This window comes from Astatotilapia calliptera, chromosome 18 (genome assembly GCF_964374335.1).
Source record: "Astatotilapia calliptera chromosome 18, fAstCal68.1, whole genome shotgun sequence".
In the NCBI taxonomy this organism is placed as follows: Eukaryota; Metazoa; Chordata; class Actinopteri; order Cichliformes; family Cichlidae; genus Astatotilapia; species Astatotilapia calliptera.
In genome coordinates, this window is record NC_137439.1 from 27,053,268 (window position 1) to 27,072,006 (window position 18,739).

At 41.2% G+C, this 18,739-nt stretch overlaps 2 protein-coding genes across 2 annotated transcripts in view; one reads left to right on the forward strand and one right to left on the reverse strand.

Moving 5' to 3' along the window:
• LOC113010063 (uncharacterized) overlaps nt 1-396 on the forward strand; it is a 59,711-nt gene extending 59,315 nt beyond the window's left edge. The window contains exon 27 of the mRNA XM_080293301.1: nt 89-396. Within this exon, the coding sequence (XP_080149427.1) occupies nt 89-243 (155 nt within the window). The 3' untranslated portion in view covers nt 244-396. The remainder of the gene's footprint in view (nt 1-88) is intronic.
• Nucleotides 397-1,504: 1,108 nt separating this feature from the next.
• On the reverse strand, nt 1,505-18,666 carry c8a (complement component 8, alpha polypeptide). Its single transcript, XM_026150088.2, has 11 exons — nt 18,464-18,666; nt 18,247-18,340; nt 17,766-17,913; nt 17,471-17,618; nt 15,314-15,503; nt 15,059-15,241; nt 3,968-4,208; nt 3,739-3,870; nt 3,459-3,616; nt 3,060-3,285; nt 1,505-1,803 (listed from the first exon to the last, which is right to left on the reverse strand). The coding sequence occupies exons 1-11, from the start codon at nt 18,571-18,573 to the stop codon at nt 1,652-1,654; spliced, it is 1,782 nt and encodes a 593-aa protein (XP_026005873.1). The 5' UTR covers nt 18,574-18,666; the 3' UTR covers nt 1,505-1,651.
• Nucleotides 18,667-18,739: the final 73 nt, after the last annotated feature.

An 18,739-nucleotide genomic window follows, 5' to 3' on the forward strand; every position in this document is an offset into this window, starting at 1 on the left:
TCTGGTAACAGTGTTGTATTTGTTTTATTTATGTCCACTAATTGTGCTGAGACACTGACAGGAGGTATGGTTTGATCCGTTCTGACAGAAATAGCCATTGATGGCAACTGGAGCTGCTGGGGTGCGTGGTCATCCTGCAGCGGAGGGCAAAAGACAAGAAGTCGACAGTGCAACAACCCTCTACCCAGCAATGGAGGCAGGGCATGCACAGAACTGCAGCAAGAGTCTACTGCCTGCTTTTAAAATCCCCTGTCAAAGATGCCATAAAGATTTATAAAAGAGATGTTCAGTGTCTGGTACATTTGTCTTGTATTTGACTGTCCAGTGTGACATGATGATTCTCCTTGACAATGCTTCATCTCCCTATTCAAGTATTAAAAAAAATGTTAACCCCAATGGATTATGTCTTGATTCTAGGCCTCGTCTTTGTATTTTTTATCCCGACCTGTTTCAGATACTTAGCTTCTGTTAACAAGATTCGACCGTCAGATTTAAAGTAATTCACAAAAGTACAATACTGTGCAGCTGGAGGTGCTGGAGGTGCTGGAGGTGCTGGGGTGCGTGGTCACTCTGCAGTGGAGGCCAAAAGACAAGGAGAGAAGTGGTAAATGGACTGGTTCTTATAAAGTGCTTTTAAAAAATAAAAGTATATATATTTATTTATTTTTGCCATACTTGAGCGCTCAAAAAGCTTTTTACAACATGTCTCATTCATCCATTCATGAAAGCACTTTTCTCTACGGCTAACACTCACAAACATTAACACTCAAATGGAACCATTTGGAATAATTTGGGGTGCAGCATTTTGTCCAAGGATACTTTGGCATGCAGGCTGGAGGAGTCCAGGATCAAACTCCCAGCCTTCCATTTGGTAGATGATCTGCTTCTACCTCCTGAGCCAAAAAACACCCCACAGTGGAAAATACGTGCAGAGATTTATTGAAACGTATGAAAGGATCATAATAAATACAGTATGTAAGGCAAAAACAGAGTTTGGACAGTCTTAACAACCATTTCTCATTGGTGAGGATCAAATGTCTTTCAGATACTTTTCATTTGCTGTAGATGGTCTTTTAGGCAAGTTACTTTTTCATTTTTCCTCCACTTGTTTAGTTTCCTCAAATTTTTTATTGACACACTGCACACTGTGGCAAGCTATGGCAATTTTTCAGCTAAAGACTCTTTGGGAATCAGCTTGTTGGTGCAAAAATACCATTTTATGCCTCTCAACTTGTGTTGTCTTTGATATTCTTCATCAAATTGAAAACTAATTAAACAAAAGAAAAGAGAACAAATTAATGTTTTTGTGACAGGCTGCCAGTAACAGTAGGGTGCCTAATTTATCATTTAAAATTTGTTCTTTCATCCTAAATTTTAATACCGTTTCATCCCTTGAGTTAGGTGTCTTTTTTTGCTTACATGACTCAGGTCAGTGTTAAGTGGCTCAGCAAACAATAAAGCCTTCCTGTGAAAATGGCCAGGTACAAAGACTGGACACAAAATCTGCATGAACATACATTTATTCGGAAAAATACAGAAATTCCAATTTTCTCTTTTATTTTTGAGCACTTTAATGTTTCCAAAGGAATACAAAAAATGCTCACTAAGTAGTTAACACATCTTCACTCAGCAATCTGAAAGAAACTTGTGTTTAACAGGGCCAAGTCTGAGAAGCAGAGCCCAAGCAGGTGGCTCCGCCATTCTGAGGTGGAGGATTATTACACACTCGTGTCCTGGTCTTCCTCCTCGATGTACAGGGTGACCAGGCCCCCCAGCAGGACCACGATCCATCTGCCTTGGTTTCTGTTGATAAAAATTAAAGGTGTTGATTATGAACTGTAGGGTGTAGATCCATTAACAGCTAAATTTTTGAGTTTCACTAACAACAGATTAGATGACTATTTGAATATGAATCAGTGGAGAACTATCACCGCAGTCGGTTCATTCTAGCTCAGCTATTATGTTGCTTTGGGCTACAAAAGGCAACAGTCTGCAGTAAAGAGGAGCCGCTCCCTTTTTTCCAAGGGGCCACTACAGCAGATGGAGCCACACATTTTGATTTGGCAAAGATCGCGTGCCTTATGCTCTTCCTGACACAACCCTGCCATCTAACTGGGCTTGATGACTGGCACTAAGCGCACATTACCTTGTGATCCTTCTGAGGCTGGGTTTGTGTTTGCTTCCCTTCTGGAACCAGGGAGCTTTTGGATTTTACGGTGAATGTGTTAACCACTACACCATGGAGCCACACAACAGTCACAGTACTGGGTCGTGTGACCCAGTGTTTAAGTTTTATTGTATTTTGTTATTCATTTGTGTTCTAGTTTCAGTTTAGTTTCTCAAATTAATTTCTACGATGTCCAGGTTGCTGTTCTAGTCCTTTGTTTGTGTTTGTTTCTCCTGCTAAACAGGTGAACATAGATTCAGGAGCAACAGGACTTAGTGCTACTAATTCTTTGATTTTATTTATTTTTTGCTGTGTTTTACTTGCATCTATTTGAAAGAGTGAGTGTAAACACAAAAAATTTATTTTATATGATGGAATATGCAGAAAATAGGTTTAAATGTTAAACAAATTCCTTCAAATCAAATAATGTTATATATAATTTAATTTTTGCTTGATGCAATGTGCATAAAGTTAAAAGATTAAAACTAATAAAACAAGGTTTTAAAAGAGACTTTTTCATTTGATTCAGTTTTATATGATGGATTATTCAGAAAATAGAATTGGGCTGAAAGGTCGGTTGCTTTATTCAGTTGTGTATCATGTTTTTAAAAAAGTAACTAGGCAATAAAGTAACTAATTACTTTTGAAAATAAGTAATCAGTAAAGTAACAGGATTACGTTCTCGACGAAGTAATCCGTAATTAGTAACTAATTACTATTTTCAAGTTACTTGACCAACACTGGTCATATACAAGTGAAGCTTGTCTGCTGAATGTTAAAAAATTACGACTACAATATTTGTCACAGTTGTATTTTTACTTGTTTCTAATGTCTTTTGAAATACTGTGTGTGATTTGAACATGTTCAGCTTGTTCCTGTTTCTTCTTCTCACCTCTTCGGTTGGTGTTTTCGCAGGCGTACCCCTGGTAGCCTGAACTACACATGCAATTACAAGACGTGCCTGAGAGGACAGGAATCCCATTGTTGCTGCAGGGGGCACAGCGGCACGGGTTAAACTGCTGCAGATACTCATCAATGGCTCGCTGCAAGTTGGCCAGTCTGTCACCTACGTGGTCAGCAGCTGTGCTGCTACGTACAAGCTCATGAATCGGCATGATCTAGTTTACAGGGCATGTGGGACAGAGACAGGATGAGAAGAAAGAGGAAAGTTCATTACAAGAAGATGTCAGCAGTGTGTTGAGAGAAATGACACTCAGATTTATAACATTTGTTGAAGAGCAAGATATATAATTCATCTTGATTCATACATAATTTAACTTTACTGAGTTACCTCATAATCAATGAGTGCTGGGTTATATTTAAGATAGAACCCCCACTTCCGGTACATGTCAGGGTTCCTGATGGCGTTCAGACCAGCGCTGCTGTCTGTGATTCCTCCGCTTACTTTTGTGACAACGTCCTCAATAATAGCTGAACTACCTCTTCTATCTGTGCATACAAAAACAAATCAAAAGAAACTATAACCCTGTTTTTGTAAGAAATGAAAAAAAGTTACAAATAAAGCAATTTAACTAGTTAATTTAGATAAAGACAGAATTTCCATTTTTCACCTTCATTGAAATGTCCGTCTTTGTTGCATAATTTCCCTGACAGCTTGGGCTCTATTGCTGCACTGCTGCCAACTGGAATACTCAAACCAAACGAGGCACCAAAGCATGAACCAGCTTCATCAGCGTTAATATCTGTAAACATTGGGGAAAACACAAAACAAGGGTTACTTTACATCGCATGTGATAATGTGGTAGGGTACTCTGATTACAAAATGGAAAACTGCAGTACTTAGGTTTTCCAGTTTTGTTTTGTTGACAATCATGACATGTTCCACGGTTCCACCCATAGTTCCCTCTGTGATATAGTGGGTGCCAAATGTGTTGAAGAAGCGAGAGTACATCCCAAAGTCGTATTCCTCTGGGAGCTCCATGAGTGAAACATAGAAATCTTCATGAAGCATCAGCTTATTAGTTCTCATCTTGAAGCGAGCGGTTTGCACTTCTGAATTAAGCCAAATGAAACCTAAATCCTGAGGGGGAAAAAACAATATAACAACTAGATTTTGCACTTTGAATGTGAAACAACAAATATACAAAGAAACAAAATGTGCCACCCTTCACTTCTTTATATTTTGTTTCTGTGGCAAAGGGGTCTGGGCCAGACTTGAACCCAAGGTGCTCCATTGAACCTTGTGGTTGAACATAAAATAGTGTTGTTGGTTTTTTTTTACTAATCAGGTGATTGCCAAAGTGCTTTTAGCTGATAACTTTTTCAGTTTGTCCTTAAAAAAAAAAAAACTAGAGGAAGAAGTCTACACAGATGAACGATGTCTGAAAGTTATCTTCCCAAGAAATAGAAAAATCCAGCAAAATAGGCGGAGCTGAAAGATGCGTCTTCACTAGATCCATTTGGATCTTGTTGAAATTGATGGAACTATGAACACAGACGAGTACTTTCATATTTTGAGCTACCACACAATACCATCTGGGAAGCATCTGATAGGTAACAGGTTCATTGTTCAGCATGACAATGATCCCAAACACACAGTCTTAATATAACATAACATAATAACATATGTGAATTCTGACCAGTCACAAGAGACAGTTTCACATTGACCTAAGTAACAATTTCATGGTTCAAAGAGTGCACCACTCCGTCTCTTTTTTTTCTTGCCTTGTCTCACCAATATGACAGAAACCATATGGATAAGATGACATTTCCTTAATTACACTTTGGATCTCACATTTAAATGAATGGAACGCTTACTTTGGTCTTCACAGATCACAGCCAAAAATAATAATGATAGCTTTTGAATTGTTTTCTTAATTTGTACATGCGTGTGCTTCTCTAATTATGAGGATCAGCCCAAACTACTTTGGTCCATTAAAAACCAGAATCCTGACAGCATGCCTGCCTCAACATTAACATCACTGAAGCAGTGTGGGATAATTTTGATCATTTTCCTTTGAACGTCCTTCCAGAAGCCTGGAACTATTCCTGAAAACTACTCAAAGACATCTTGCTTAGAGAGTTTAGACTATGTTAAAGAGCAAATGGTAGTCATACCAAATCTTGACTTTCAGACTGATTTGAATTGTATACATTTAATTGACATATTTACCATTTTAATCCCAAAATATAAAGAAGTGAAGAGGAGCTCAATAGTTCCACACAGTACTGTACAATCTTGCTGACACTATATTCTTGTTTGACCACTGAAGCTAATGCTAGGTAGAGTTCTTAGCTTAAGGTACCTGTTGAGCTAGTGTCGAGGAGGGAAATTATTTTACTGCTATTGTTAAATAATTGTTATTGCATTAATAATATAATTTGCAGCATGGATATTGCATTCCAAGGTTTAGACAGTGTCTCTTTCAGAAAGACTGAGTTGCAGGCTGACAGGAAGTTGTATGCAGAAAGAAGACAGGAAGTTATTTTGAGCCGCAGGCTAAGACGAGGCTTTAACAATGTAACAGATAGCTTTATCATTTTATATTAAGGTTTTAGTAGAGGTTCTTGATTAAAACATTTATTTAGTAGAAGACATACACATAGTCTCAGTGAGCTTCTGGTCTGGTAAAAGGTCAGAAGTGTAAGAGGTGACACAAAGAGCATGTGAGGTCAACACACACACACACACACACACACACACTTTAAATTAGATTTATTTAGAGGAGAGGTTAGTTATGTTTGGCTGTAACTGCAAAATTGTCTTGGTAAAAGAGGAACCGTTTCTTGGTGTCTCGGCAAGAAAGAGGAACAAGACAAGAACTGAAAGGTAGACAGGAAGGGCTAGCCATGAAAATAGAAGATGATTTTCTAGGTGAAAAGTCATGATGTTGATCTGATCTATGTATAAAATGTATGTGACGCATGAAGGGGCGTCAGTAAATAAACCCTGATGCTATAAAATATCTGTTCATGCTTTGATTAAGTCGAAGACTACTTCCTGTCTGCGTACAGAGTTTTCTTCCCACGCGTGTATTCATTAAAATCTTCGTTTGACTTCACCCGGCCGGACCAGTGTGGTTATTCTTCGATCACCTCTTGTACCCTTCCTCAATATTGAATCTTAACATTTGGGGGCTCGTCCGGTTATTGGGGAAGGAGAGTTGGAGGTTTGGACGGAGAAATCCGGGGTCTTGGGTGGTCTGACGGGCAGACGTGAATTCCAGTGGTCTAAGTGAGTGGGCATAAGCCGGCTTATCCAAAAGGTAAGGCACTACCTGTTGAATTATTTCCAAAGTGTGCCAAACTGGATATGATAAAATTTAAGTCTACTCACTGAAGTTACTGGTGGATGTCTGTTTTGATTTTGATGAAAATCTCATGAGTTGAAGCAGTTAGAGTTCTGCTAAGAAGAAATGAAAGTAGTTAAGAGTCTGATAAGAAAAGTTTAAATACTGGGTTGAAGTCCCAAAGAAATTGAGTTAGAGTCTCAAGTAGTTGGTAGGGAATTGGTTATTGTGTTGGTTAGAGTCCAAATTTGGTCATAAGAGTGGACCTGAGCGTTCATTTTGTGAGTTGGAGTCTCCATTTGACCACTAGGTTGCACCTACTTCAGTTATACACTTGTTTCGGGTGTTGATTGTTGTTTCAAAGTATTATAAATTATTCTAGAACGGCAGTTCGAGTCTGCTAGGAAGCGCAGTTCTCGGAGGTAACGCTCCCTCCCGGCCAAGGACGCTTGGCCCTGACCTATCGGCGAATAGGGTTAGTACGGTTGGCAACCGGGGAGAACTTGGGAACCTCCAAAATAGCTAGGAGTTAGAGTCTCCTTACCGTTTGCAACGGTATCTGCGCTTTTTTGGCCAGCAGAAGTGGTCTTCGGGCGTGTAACTTTAACTTAACACTTCGGGGTAAGCCTTGGCTGTGAAATGCCAGAAATAGAGCTTCAGGCAAAGTTTGGGTTGGTTGACGCTTTTAAATTGAGTTAGGGATTTTAGAAATGAGGCCAGAAACAGTTAAAGTCTTGATACTGGTTAATTGATCGCAAAAAACGGTTATGTTAAATTTGTCGAAATTTGATAGGTGTTAAAAGGTTTAAAATCTGTGCAGTTGTAAATATAAGACGTCTCTGTATTAAAAAAGATCTCTGTGGGTCGAGTCAGCAATGCACTGACTGCCTGCTGCTATTCTTAGATGAAGAGTGTGTGTGCATGCAAATGAGGCAGCTGATGCAGAGCGCATGAGAGGACTATGCTTTCGGTTTTGTGTGTCATTCAGCTCTATAACTATTGTTTGCAAATGTGGATAAATGTCTGCAGTTAAAATGCTGGCTTAGTAAATAACAACATTGTAAATATATGAATGGTGACAGCGTTTCAAAATAGAATATAAGAATTGTTTGTGTTTAAAACCAACGGTTAGGTAAAGAAGATTTAAGGTGGATTTGAAGGCATAAACAAAAAATAAAAGGGTTACAGTCTGCAAGGGTTGTTAATTCATGAGCTGACTGGATGCAGAGTAAGTGGAGTGGTCATCCTGAGAGGATTGAATGATGCTCTAACTCTGTGGTCAAGTCAGACATAGGCTTTAAGCAACCATGAGCCACTAATAAGCGTGACAGATTAATGAGTATGTGTAAATTGAACTTGTTAAATAGTTTTGATAGGAGTAACTCAATGAGCACGCAATAAAGTGGACTTTTTAGGGGCAGTTTATCACTGACACCATAAAAAGCAACTTAATTAGTAGTTCAATAACAAATTGAAAAGATAACCTTTGTTATTTGATAAGAGAGAGTAAATTCAGGTTACATATAGTGAATAAATAAGGAAATGTTAATCTCTGCGTCATTCCACACTGAAATTTCAATTGTAGGGGATCATTTGGAGGTGAATTGTGTAGGACACGGGGAGACAGAAGAATCTCCCCATGAGTTTTCAGTGTGCATAGAAATTGAGGAGGCTGAACTGGAAGCCTGCCTGGGTCGTTGTTTTTGTTTATTTGAGGGTCTGCTGGAAGTTTGTGAAAACGACCACCTTGATATGTGGGAGCCTTCTCGGGCAGCGATTTTTTTGTTAGACCTGTGGCAGGCTGTGCAACATGGAGAAAGCTTTGACATAATGTCATAAAGGTGATTTCTTGGTTTTAGACTTATTAGCACGGGACAAGTTGAGGGACCCTTGAGGGTGTGTTGCTGTAAAGTATACAAGGGACGCGCAGCGCCGTTAATGGGTTTAAAATAAATGAAAAAACACTAATCCGAGGAACCATTGGAAGAGGTAAGTCTGTGTTTCAGAGAATGGCTGACAGCTCGGGTGCGACACCTAGTAGGAAAAGGGGATGCAAACCTCTGAAGGATCAGCTCGAACAGCTTAAGAAAGCTGTTCGCTTGGCTTCCCCTGGAGTATCAAAATCAGCAGAGAAAGAGTGCCAAGCGATGGAGGTTGAGGTAAGTAAACCTATTATATCCCAACAGAAAGGGCTGGGTGATAAAATACCTCTGACCTTGGTGTTAAAAACTGAAGGAGAAGTGTATGGACAAATGCATGAGGCCCTACGTGCGTCCATAGAGGCATTAACGGCATTGGAGGTTATAAAGCAGAGAGTAATGCAGGGAGGGCCAGAAGAGGAGAATGAAGACCGTGCGACGTCATCAGAAGAAGACGATGAGGAGGACGAAGATGGAGGAGCTGAACCCCAACCAAGTACAAGCCTAATTTTGAGGAAAAGAAGTGTGAAGAGAGACCAAGCACAGAGACAGCCCATATTTAAGAGCTCAAAGGGGAAAGGAAAGTTGAGGAAGAGTAGAAGAGTGAGTTTTGAACAAGGAGCTCCTGACCCTGGTTTAAGTCTGCCTCTAATAGCAGGTCCAAAGAACGAACCAGTTTATCGCGCCTATAAGGTGAGAGATTTGGAAGCATTGGTTAAACAACTTCCACCAATAACCAAGGGAGAACATTGGGAAGGAGAAGAATTAGCGCTGGGCGACTTTCGCACTTTGGCCGGACGTTGTATGCTGGGTGGTGGGTTAGCAGATGTAGAGCAGATAGCTCAAACAACCAGATATGCAAATGACCTGAAATATCATGAGGTGCAGAGTGACTTAGCAGATGCAGTTTGGGAGAAGGACCCAACTCCTAACTTTGGAGCCATTCCAAAAATTATTTGGGATCCCAAAAACACACCCAGAGAGTGTTTAGCTAAAGCAAAGGAACAATGGTTGTTAGGAACAGGAATACATCCGGGGAAGGAGGGTGAAAGTAGAGCGTGGTGTCGTTCGGCAGTGCTGGCAGGGCTGCCCAATCAGGTTGCAGTTGACTTGGAAAAGAACCCAGATTTTGCCGTTGCAGACTCGGTGCAGTGGGAGAGACATGTGACCCACAGACTTCAGCAGGAACAGGATTTGACGAACACACAAAAGAAAGAGTTAGATGAAGCACAGGCGCAGCTGCTTAGGCTGCAGCTGGGTGAGGCTCGCGAAAAATATAATGCGAAGAAAAAAGAACCGAAAGAACTAAATAAGACTATAATGGTGGCAAGGCCTCAGCCCGATCCTGTGCCTGACTGGCCAGATCAGGATCCGGGTCTCTACCCTGATGATCGTTGGCCCGCCAATGCACCAAGGCAGCGTCAACCCGTAGGGAATTGGGGGACCGGTGGACCGCAGAGAGGGCGTGGTGGATCCGTGAGGGGAGGACAAAGGGCTCGGAATCCGGGGAATCCTGGCAGTGTGTCTTGGACTGCCTGTTACAGCTGTGGAGCAGAAGGACACTGGTCCCGAGAATGCCCTGAATCGCAGCGAAATTATCAGAGGCGAGGCTATCAACCCCAGGCACAAGGAGGCCCAAGACAAAGAGTTGCTTACAGGGGAGCACATCAGGCTCCAAACCCGAATGCAGCACCAGCCCCCCAGTACCCAGTAGCCGACTGGGGCTGGGAGGGGGAGCAATACTGATGGAGCCCGGAGAAACTGAACAGCGTGGGGACGGCAGAACCTATGCTGTCAATGATGATGATCCAGCATTGACACAGCTGGGAAAACAGACTTTGAAGCACCAATATGTGGTGTCCTCACAGGTGCCTGGAAAATCTCATGGGCAGGGACCTGCTTGTGAAACTGGGATCACCTTCAAAGACTCAATATCTAGTCCAGAACTCTGAACAACCCACTGCCAAAATCTACTGGGGGAGGCTAGTGGAAGAAGGTATTCTGAGACATTATCAGCTGTGGAAACCCTGGATAATGAGCCTGGCCGTCTATTCCCCACCGCGAGATCCTTTCCACGTTACACTCTTTTATGATAGGGAAGATAACGATATCTATCGGGAACAGTTCCAGTCTGATCTTGAGGGACAGACGTGGAATGTGCAAACACATAACATTTATGTTGGACCAGAAGGTGTGGCCGCGGCTGTGAAATTTACTGATGAACAACTGCCTTGGTACAATGTGGGAGAGGATTCAGCCCCTCACATTACATTGGCGGTCCACGAGGGTCATGGGCCAAGAGATCTGGGACCAATGGTCAAGCGGGCGCTGGACAACGCATGCTGGCAAGGCACCCAAATTCCAAATGTCTGGTATGCACCAAAATGTAAAATATATCGCATAACTTGTTTGTCCAACGATGTAGTGATCTTAGAACATAAAGAAATCTCCAGAATACATGACAGGGAAAGAATGGATCATCCTGATGCAGTAGCTGAGCTCTCAAAATTGCCTGGTACTTTGTGGTCCGCAGGGCCCACAGATGTGGGTCTAGCTAACCGTTCGCCTGTCCTGTTCCGGCTGAAGTATGACATACCATTTAACAGACCATAATAGAAGCACATAACTGAAGACCAAAAGTGGTTCACATGTATTGACCTAGCGAATGCATTCTTTTGTCTCCCACTGCACGAGTCACTCAGAGACATTTTCTCATTCACATACAGAGGCCGCAAATTTAGGTACACACGCCTACCACAAGGCTTTGCACTCTCACCAGGAATTTTTAATCAGGTGTTGAAAGAGGCATTGTCCCCATGTCAACTGCCAGGGGGCTGTAAATTAATACAGTATGTTGATGATCTTCTTATTGCAGCCCCGTCAGCAGCGGCCTGTACGGCAGCATCGCTCGTGGTGTTGAACAGATTGGCGGAGTGTGGCTTCAAAGTGAGCAAAGAAAAACTTCAGTTGGTCCGGCCAGAGGTAACATTCCTGGGCCGGGTGATCGTACACAGATCAGTGGGGTTAATGAACACACACAGAGACCAAATTCTGACACATCCAAAACCAAGAACTGTGAAGGAGTTGCTTTCCTTTCTTGGCTTGACAGGTTACAGCAGGCAGTTCATTCCGAACTATGCGGGTAAAACGGCCCCTTTAAGGGACTTGATCAAGAAAGTTAGTGTTCGAAATCTGAAGGCTGAATTGCCTTGGACGCCGGACACAGGGACAGCGTTCATTTCACTAAAACAGGATTTGTCAAGAGCCACAGATCTGGCCACACCTAACTATGATGAGGCATTTTATCTTGATGTTTCAGAAACAAAGGGAGTTGTGAATGGTGTGTTGTTTCAGAAAAAAGGGGGAGGTAGGGATGTACTTATGTATGTCAGCATAAGATTAAATTCAACAGAAGCAAGGCATCCCACATGCACACAACACGCAGCAGGAGTAGCAAAGATAATTCAGAAAACAGCACATATAGTGAGGGAACACCCACTGAAAGTGCTTACTACACACAGTGTAGTGGCCTATGTGAACTCACAGGCATTCACAATGACTCCACTGACGCAACAAAGGTTCAGCAAAATTTTAGAGGCGCCAAATCTGATATTCACACATGAAGGAATAAATATGGCGGACCTAATGGGGTCAGGAGAACCACATGACTGTATTAAGAAAGCCCAGGTTGAAGGAAAAATCGAGGGACAACAGTCGGCCCAGAGAGCTGAAGTGATAGCCCTAACTCGAGCCCTGAGGTTGGCTAAAAACATGAGAGTGAACATCTACACTGACTCAGCATATGCGTTTGGAGCAGCTCATGTGGAACTGGCTCAGTGGAAGAGAGCCGGGTTCAGAACGGCCATTAATGCACCCATCTGTCACAAAAAGGCCCTGGAGGACCCAGACGAGGTAAGTATTATAAAATGCAAAGGCCACTCACAAGCAGACAGTATGGTGGCAAGAGGAAATCAGAAAGCTGACGAAGCCGCAAAGGAAGCAGCGGGCTACAAAGGACAGAGACAACTGGTGCAGGTAACCCCAGAAGAGGAGGGTAGCACTAATAGCATGGGAGAAGTTAGACAGGCTCAGGAGGAGACATCCCCAGAGGAAAAGGGGGTGTGGGAAAACAAAGGAGCCTGGCAAGATGGCGGTTTGTGGAGGGGGCCAGATGGGCGTCCCGCTTTAACGGCCAAAATGGCGGAACAAAAGGTGAATGAGGCTCACGGGCTTGGTCACGTGGGAGTGAAACAGATGGAGAGAAATTTGTGCCGATGGTGGCATCCTGAGTTGAGAAGGATGATACTGGAAAGGGCCAGAACGTGCCTAATTTGTGGGGCACACAACCCAAAGCCAGCAGTAAAACCTGAAGCTGGTAAGGTTCTCATGCCAGGAAGGCCAGGAGAAGAGGTCGTGATTGATTATACCGACATGATTGATACAGGCCCAGGTGGGGTGAGGTATTTGTTGGTGTGTGTGGATGTTTTGACTGGATGGCCCGAAGCATGGGCGACCGAATGTGAAGACGCGAAAAGCGTGATTAAGTGCTTAATCATTACATTCCAAGGCATGGGTTTCCCAAGAGAATTAGATCAGACAATGGTACTCACTTCAAGAATAAAGATTTGCAAGAGGTAGGGAGGATGAACCTAAATTTGAAAAACAAGTTGGCTAAAATTTGTGCAGACAGGGCTAAATTGGGTCGCAGCCCTGCCCATTGCTTTGATGACCATAAGATGTTTATGATGATGTTAACTTTGTATTTCAGGTGCAGTTATAACTATTTTATACATATTGCATTTTGTGCTTTTAAAGGAGTTGTGGCTCAAATTTGTCTCTGGAGGGTCACGAGCCTTTGGCTAGCGCTATGATTAGCCAATCTACTGTGAGGATAATATGAGTTCATGAAGGATTGCACACGCTTACAGACACAGAGTTAAGAAACACACATGACAGTATTGATTCCAGGCAAAAGGCCTTAAATTCATTTAGCTTTTAACTGAACTTAAAGAAGGACCAAAGAGGAAGGAAAGCATATATTTTGGTTAAGTCTGATACATTAGAATTAGAAGGTATTGTTACATTAAGGGAGCAAAATGAAATAAAAAGGTTATACCAAAACAGGTGATAACATAGGAAATGTGAGGTTTTAAAATGAAGTTAGTGTTAACACATAGGAGTTGTTTCAAGGCAGCATTTAGCTATGATGAAATGTATACAGGAGTAATTGCTTATATGCTTAAACTTAATTGATTGAAGTGGTTGTTTTCTTTTGGAGTAGATTAACTTGCAGCAGCGACAACTTGTGCATAGGATGTTGATGATCAGATAAGGGAAAGTAGAGCGAGCAACTGGACGTGAAACCAGCGCTTAAAAGAATTTTAAAGTGATGAGTAACGTTGAAGAGTATACACAAATACAAGTCAATAAGTTAAGAAGATAATTAGGATCAGGCTTTTAATTAAAGAGTCCCAGATAGGATAAGTTAGGGAGATGCAAGAAAAGGTGTTTTGTTTCCTTTGCAGAAGACTGATCTCGGCGACCACAGGAGGGGCGAGGATCCTGGAGATCTCGAGGTTCGAGACCACCAGAGAAGGGTCTGCGTGAGGACACAATGTATTGTGACCTCTGGTTTTCAGAGGTCAAAAGGGGGAGTGTCGAGGAGGGAAATTATTTTACTGCTATTGTTAAATAATTGTTATTGCATTAATAATATAATTTGCAGCATGGATATTGCATTCCAAGGTTTAGACAGTGTCTCTTTCAGAAAGACTGAGTTGCAGGCTGACAGGAAGTTGTATGCAGAAAGAAGACAGGAAGTTATTTTGAGCCGCAGGCTAAGACGAGGCTTTAACAATGTAACAGATAGCTTTATCATTTTATATTAAGGTTTTAGTAGAGGTTCTTGATTAAAACATTTATTTAGTAGAAGACATACACATAGTCTCAGTGAGCTTCTGGTCTGGTAAAAGGTCAGAAGTGTAAGAGGTGACACAAAGAGCATGTGAGGTCAACACACACACACACACACACACACACACACACTTTAAATTAGATTTATTTAGAGGAGAGGTTAGTTATGTTTGGCTGTAACTGCAAAATTGTCTTGGTAAAAGAGGAACCGTTTCTTGGTGTCTCGGCAAGAAAGAGGAACAAGACAAGAACTGAAAGGTAGACAGGAAGGGCTAGCCATGAAAATAGAAGATGATTTTCTAGGTGAAAAGTCATGATGTTGATCTGATCTATGTATAAAATGTATGTGACGCATGAAGGGGCGTCAGTAAATAAACCCTGATGCTATAAAATATCTGTTCATGCTTTGATTAAGTCGAAGACTACTTCCTGTCTGCGTACAGAGTTTTCTTCCCACGCGTGTATTCATTAAAATCTTCGTTTGACTTCACCCGGCCGGACCAGTGTGGTTATTCTTCGATCACCTCTTGTACCCTTCCTCAATATTGAATCTTAACACTAGCTAGCTCAAGCCAGTTGGATTGAATGTGACCTCTTATAAACAATCTAGTTAGCCATAGGTTAATTATTTGCTGGTAGCCTCAGTAGCTAGAAATACCATAAGCTATTTAACTCTAAATTACTTAATGCTAAATTAAAAACGAATTAGCAGTGATTTCAAATAATGAACATTAATATATTTTAACAACAATATCAACAGTAATTGTTTTCATTTAAAACATTTTAATATTCGGGTGAAAAGAATATACCTGGCTTTCAAACTGTGTTATGTTATTGAGAAATGTATTTTCACTGCTGCCACTCAGTCCCACTTCCACATGGGAGATTCCAAATGTGAAGCCACTTTTGGACGATGACACTGTTTTCCTTGCTTTCAGCAGGCTCAGCATGTCATCAAAATATTCAGAAGAGCCCTTTGATGATGCTTGAGCCTGTAACAGGTTAGATACGTTAAAATATTTTTGTAGAATAAAATAAAACGAAAAATCAGAACATTACAGTACCATAAAATGGTAAGTATGGTAGTTGTATGGTTTTCTGTAGTTTTTTTCATCTTCATTGTAGTGCAGGTTCTCGCAGAATGCATCATACGTGAATTTTCTCCATTCGCCATTATAGACATATTCACACTCTCCTCCAAAATATCTTGGGTCAAGTACATGATCCATTAATTCTCCACTTAAAACATTATAGCTACAAGAAAGAAGAACAGTGCAAATTAAGAAATTACATTCAGATACAGATTTATTCTTTTTCAAGACAAAGAAATAGTGTGATATAAATGCATATCAAAGGTTCAATTGGACCGGCATTTTGGAGCTAAAACTGTTTCTGGAGCAAAGTATTTTGTTTTGGGGGGGTCACAGGGGTGCCTGTCAGTAAGAGGGTCCTGGGTTAAAATTCAGGCAGATGTTTCTGTGTGGAGTTTGCATGTCACCCATGCCAGCGTAGGTTCTCTCTGGGTGCTCCAGCTTCCTCTCACAGTCCAGAGTAAGGGATAGGTTTATTGTCCACAAGTGGGAATATGAAAGGCTGTCTATCTCTCTATGTTATGTATACCTTGCTTTTCATCCTATGACTGCTAGGAGAAGCTCTAGTGCCCCTGTGACCCTGGAAAAATAGATGGTGGAGTGAAATAGTCACAGTTTTACAGCAAAGTAAAAAAATATGTCTTTTAACAATTCTCAACTACAGAAGCAAACTTTAAGAAGAGGTACTTAATTAACGTATTACATAAATATTGATCACCAATTACCAAGTGATCACCAATGGGTGTGAATATTATCAGGGTTGTGATGCACATTTATCCCAGCTACCATAGAGGGAGAGGCAGGGTAAACCCTGGACCTTTTAGACAACACAGAGAGACCGGCAACCATTCGCGGTCACATTCACAGCTATGGGCAATTTAGAATCACCAATTAACCTAACCCCACTCCCTGCATGTCTTTGGACTGTGGGAGGAAGCTGGAGAACCTGGAGAGACACCCACGCAAATATAAGGAGAACATGCAAACTCCAATCAAACCCAGGACCTTCTAGCTGTGAGGCAAAAACGCCACCGTGCTGACATTGTTTGACAACTCCTTCATAAAAAAAAAAAGCAAAAAATGCTTTTATTGTGGCAGGGTCATTTTAATGCAGTTATTTTATTTATAAGGTCTTGAAACAGCTTTGCATTTTATTGTTCACACAAAATATATTATGACTTGAGGTGGCAAAACTGAGTTCTTTTTTAAAATACACACGCAAATAATCTGCTAACAATCTTTTTACTTGCTGTTATATTTTAGGTCCTATTTTATAGCAACTTCAAAAGGTGCAACTTTTACTTTGAAGGCAAAATGTCAGTTTCTGATATGCATCGCATGTGTTTTTTCTTTTTTCTTTAATTAGTTTACAGATAATTGAATAAGCTAATGGTTCAGTGAATGGTAATCCACATCTTTATCCAAAACAAAAAGGAAGGACAACTTTAGAGTGACCATTTTCCTCAAGCTACTGGTTGTGATTAAAAAATAAATAAATAAATAAATCTTAGTATAATACAGAAAATCTCTGTTTGCATGTTTGTTTCTTTGGCCACCAACTCGTCCTACACAATCAGGAGTTGAGCCACCAAACTTGGCGCACAGGTAAAAATTAGGCCCCTGAGGTTTTAATCAATAGCAGAAATTATGCTTCATCGTGTTGCCTAGCAACTACCCAGCAGCATGGGTAAAATGTTGCTGGGTAGTTTTTCACATTTATGCACCTAGAATATTTTGTAAAAACATGACATTATTTTTATTTTACCGCAATTTACCACATTTATATCCATAAAGGGTGAATTATAAATTGTACAGTGTCATGTTGCCTGGCAACCACCTAGCAATGAGCTAAAATTACCTATTTTTTTTACATTTATGCACCAAAAAAACCTTATAAATGCATTTTAATAATTTAAATCTTACGCCACAAGCAGGCCAAACAATACTGAAAGGTGGCTTTCACCAGGGTCACAGCAGTATGCCCGTTTCAAGGCATAACAATAGACAATATAAAAGATGGCTGTAGCCACTGAGATGCCACTGACTGCTAATGAAGTCACATATTGTACAACTTTCCATAGGTGATGTAAACTACATGTGCATGTGCATTCATCACAGCACATTATTCACCCTTGCGTGCCACGCTCCGCACCAGGGATCGGTATGAGGGTGGAACACTTGTCGTTTCTCTGGTTAACATTTTCACATCCATCCTCATCAGAAAAATCATCACAGTCTGGCTCTCCATTACATTGAAGCGAATGGCTGATGCAACGCCCTAGAAACAAAGTAAGTAAGGACGCACATTTATCAGAATTGACTTCCTGACACACAAATGCTTGCAGCATGCCATGCATGCTAGTGAAAAGACATAGAGAAATCACCTTCAGCATTTGTTGCCTGAATGGTCGTAGATGGTCCTTACCTGTTTCTTTGCAGGTGAAGCTCTCTTCGCAGTAATCTGGGACCAGACACGGCGTGGCTGATCTGGGACACATCTCCCTCCTCCAGAGTACATCAGTACACTCAGTCCCACCAAACTGTGAAGGTTTCTCTAAGTATCGGAAACTGAACTAAAACCAAGTTCAAAATGAGTTAAATTCTCTGAATTCATCCATTCATGCTCATAGTAGAAGAATCGTAAAATTAAAATTGTACAACATTTGATATTTATTGATGAGTTATAAAGTTATAAGAGAGCTTCCAGGAACATCGGGGACAGAGTACAGCCACGGCCCACTTTATTGACTCTCCTGATGTGATCTGAGTTACTTTGCAAAACAAACTGTGAAATGTCAGTGTTTGGAAGAAAGTTGCAGTAGCAAAGTATTGCACAAGCCAGCCATACCAAGCACTGTGAACAACATTAATCATATTTAAATGTTTAGTGAAAAAAGCATAATCACCTTTTTGTCTGTGCAGGAGTCACATGGTGTCCAAGATGACCAGCTCCCCAGTCTACAGTCGATAGGTGTCGGTTTGTTCACAGCTCTGGCCCTCCTGACCCACATAATTATTATTATTATCTTAGTTCCATTTGTAAATCCCATTGTGCATGAGATATGATAAATAAAAGCTATTAAGGTGTAAATGCAAGAAGTGGTGAGGTGAAAAATACTGTACCTGTTTTTAGCTGTTGTCCATGGCGTCCTGGATGCGTCAACAATTGTGTCAGAACTGACAAACAGATGCAGTGTGCATAAACCAAGGAGTAAACGAAGGAATGTCCCCATAGTGAAAATAAACAGCGATTCCTAAAGACTCAGAGCCACATCGCAAATCAGATATTGTGATCCTGAAGGGGTCCTGAGGGGACTCTTGACACTGTTGCCTTGATCAGCCACAGTAAATGATTGATCAAGAGTAAACACATGCGATTACAACAGTTAGGAAAGTTTT

Coding starts and splice junctions, on each gene's coding strand:
- c8a (XM_026150088.2), bottom strand. CDS start 18,573: ATGGGGACATTCCTTCGTTTACTCCTTGGTTTATGCACACTGCATCTG. Junction 15,504..17,470: donor GCGGAGCGTGGCACGCAAGG/GTGAATAATGTG, acceptor TCTTTCTTGTAG/CTATAATGTTTTAAGTGGAG. Junction 4,209..15,058: donor TAACACAGTTTGAAAGCCAG/GTATATTCTTTT, acceptor TTTCCCCCTCAG/GATTTAGGTTTCATTTGGCT.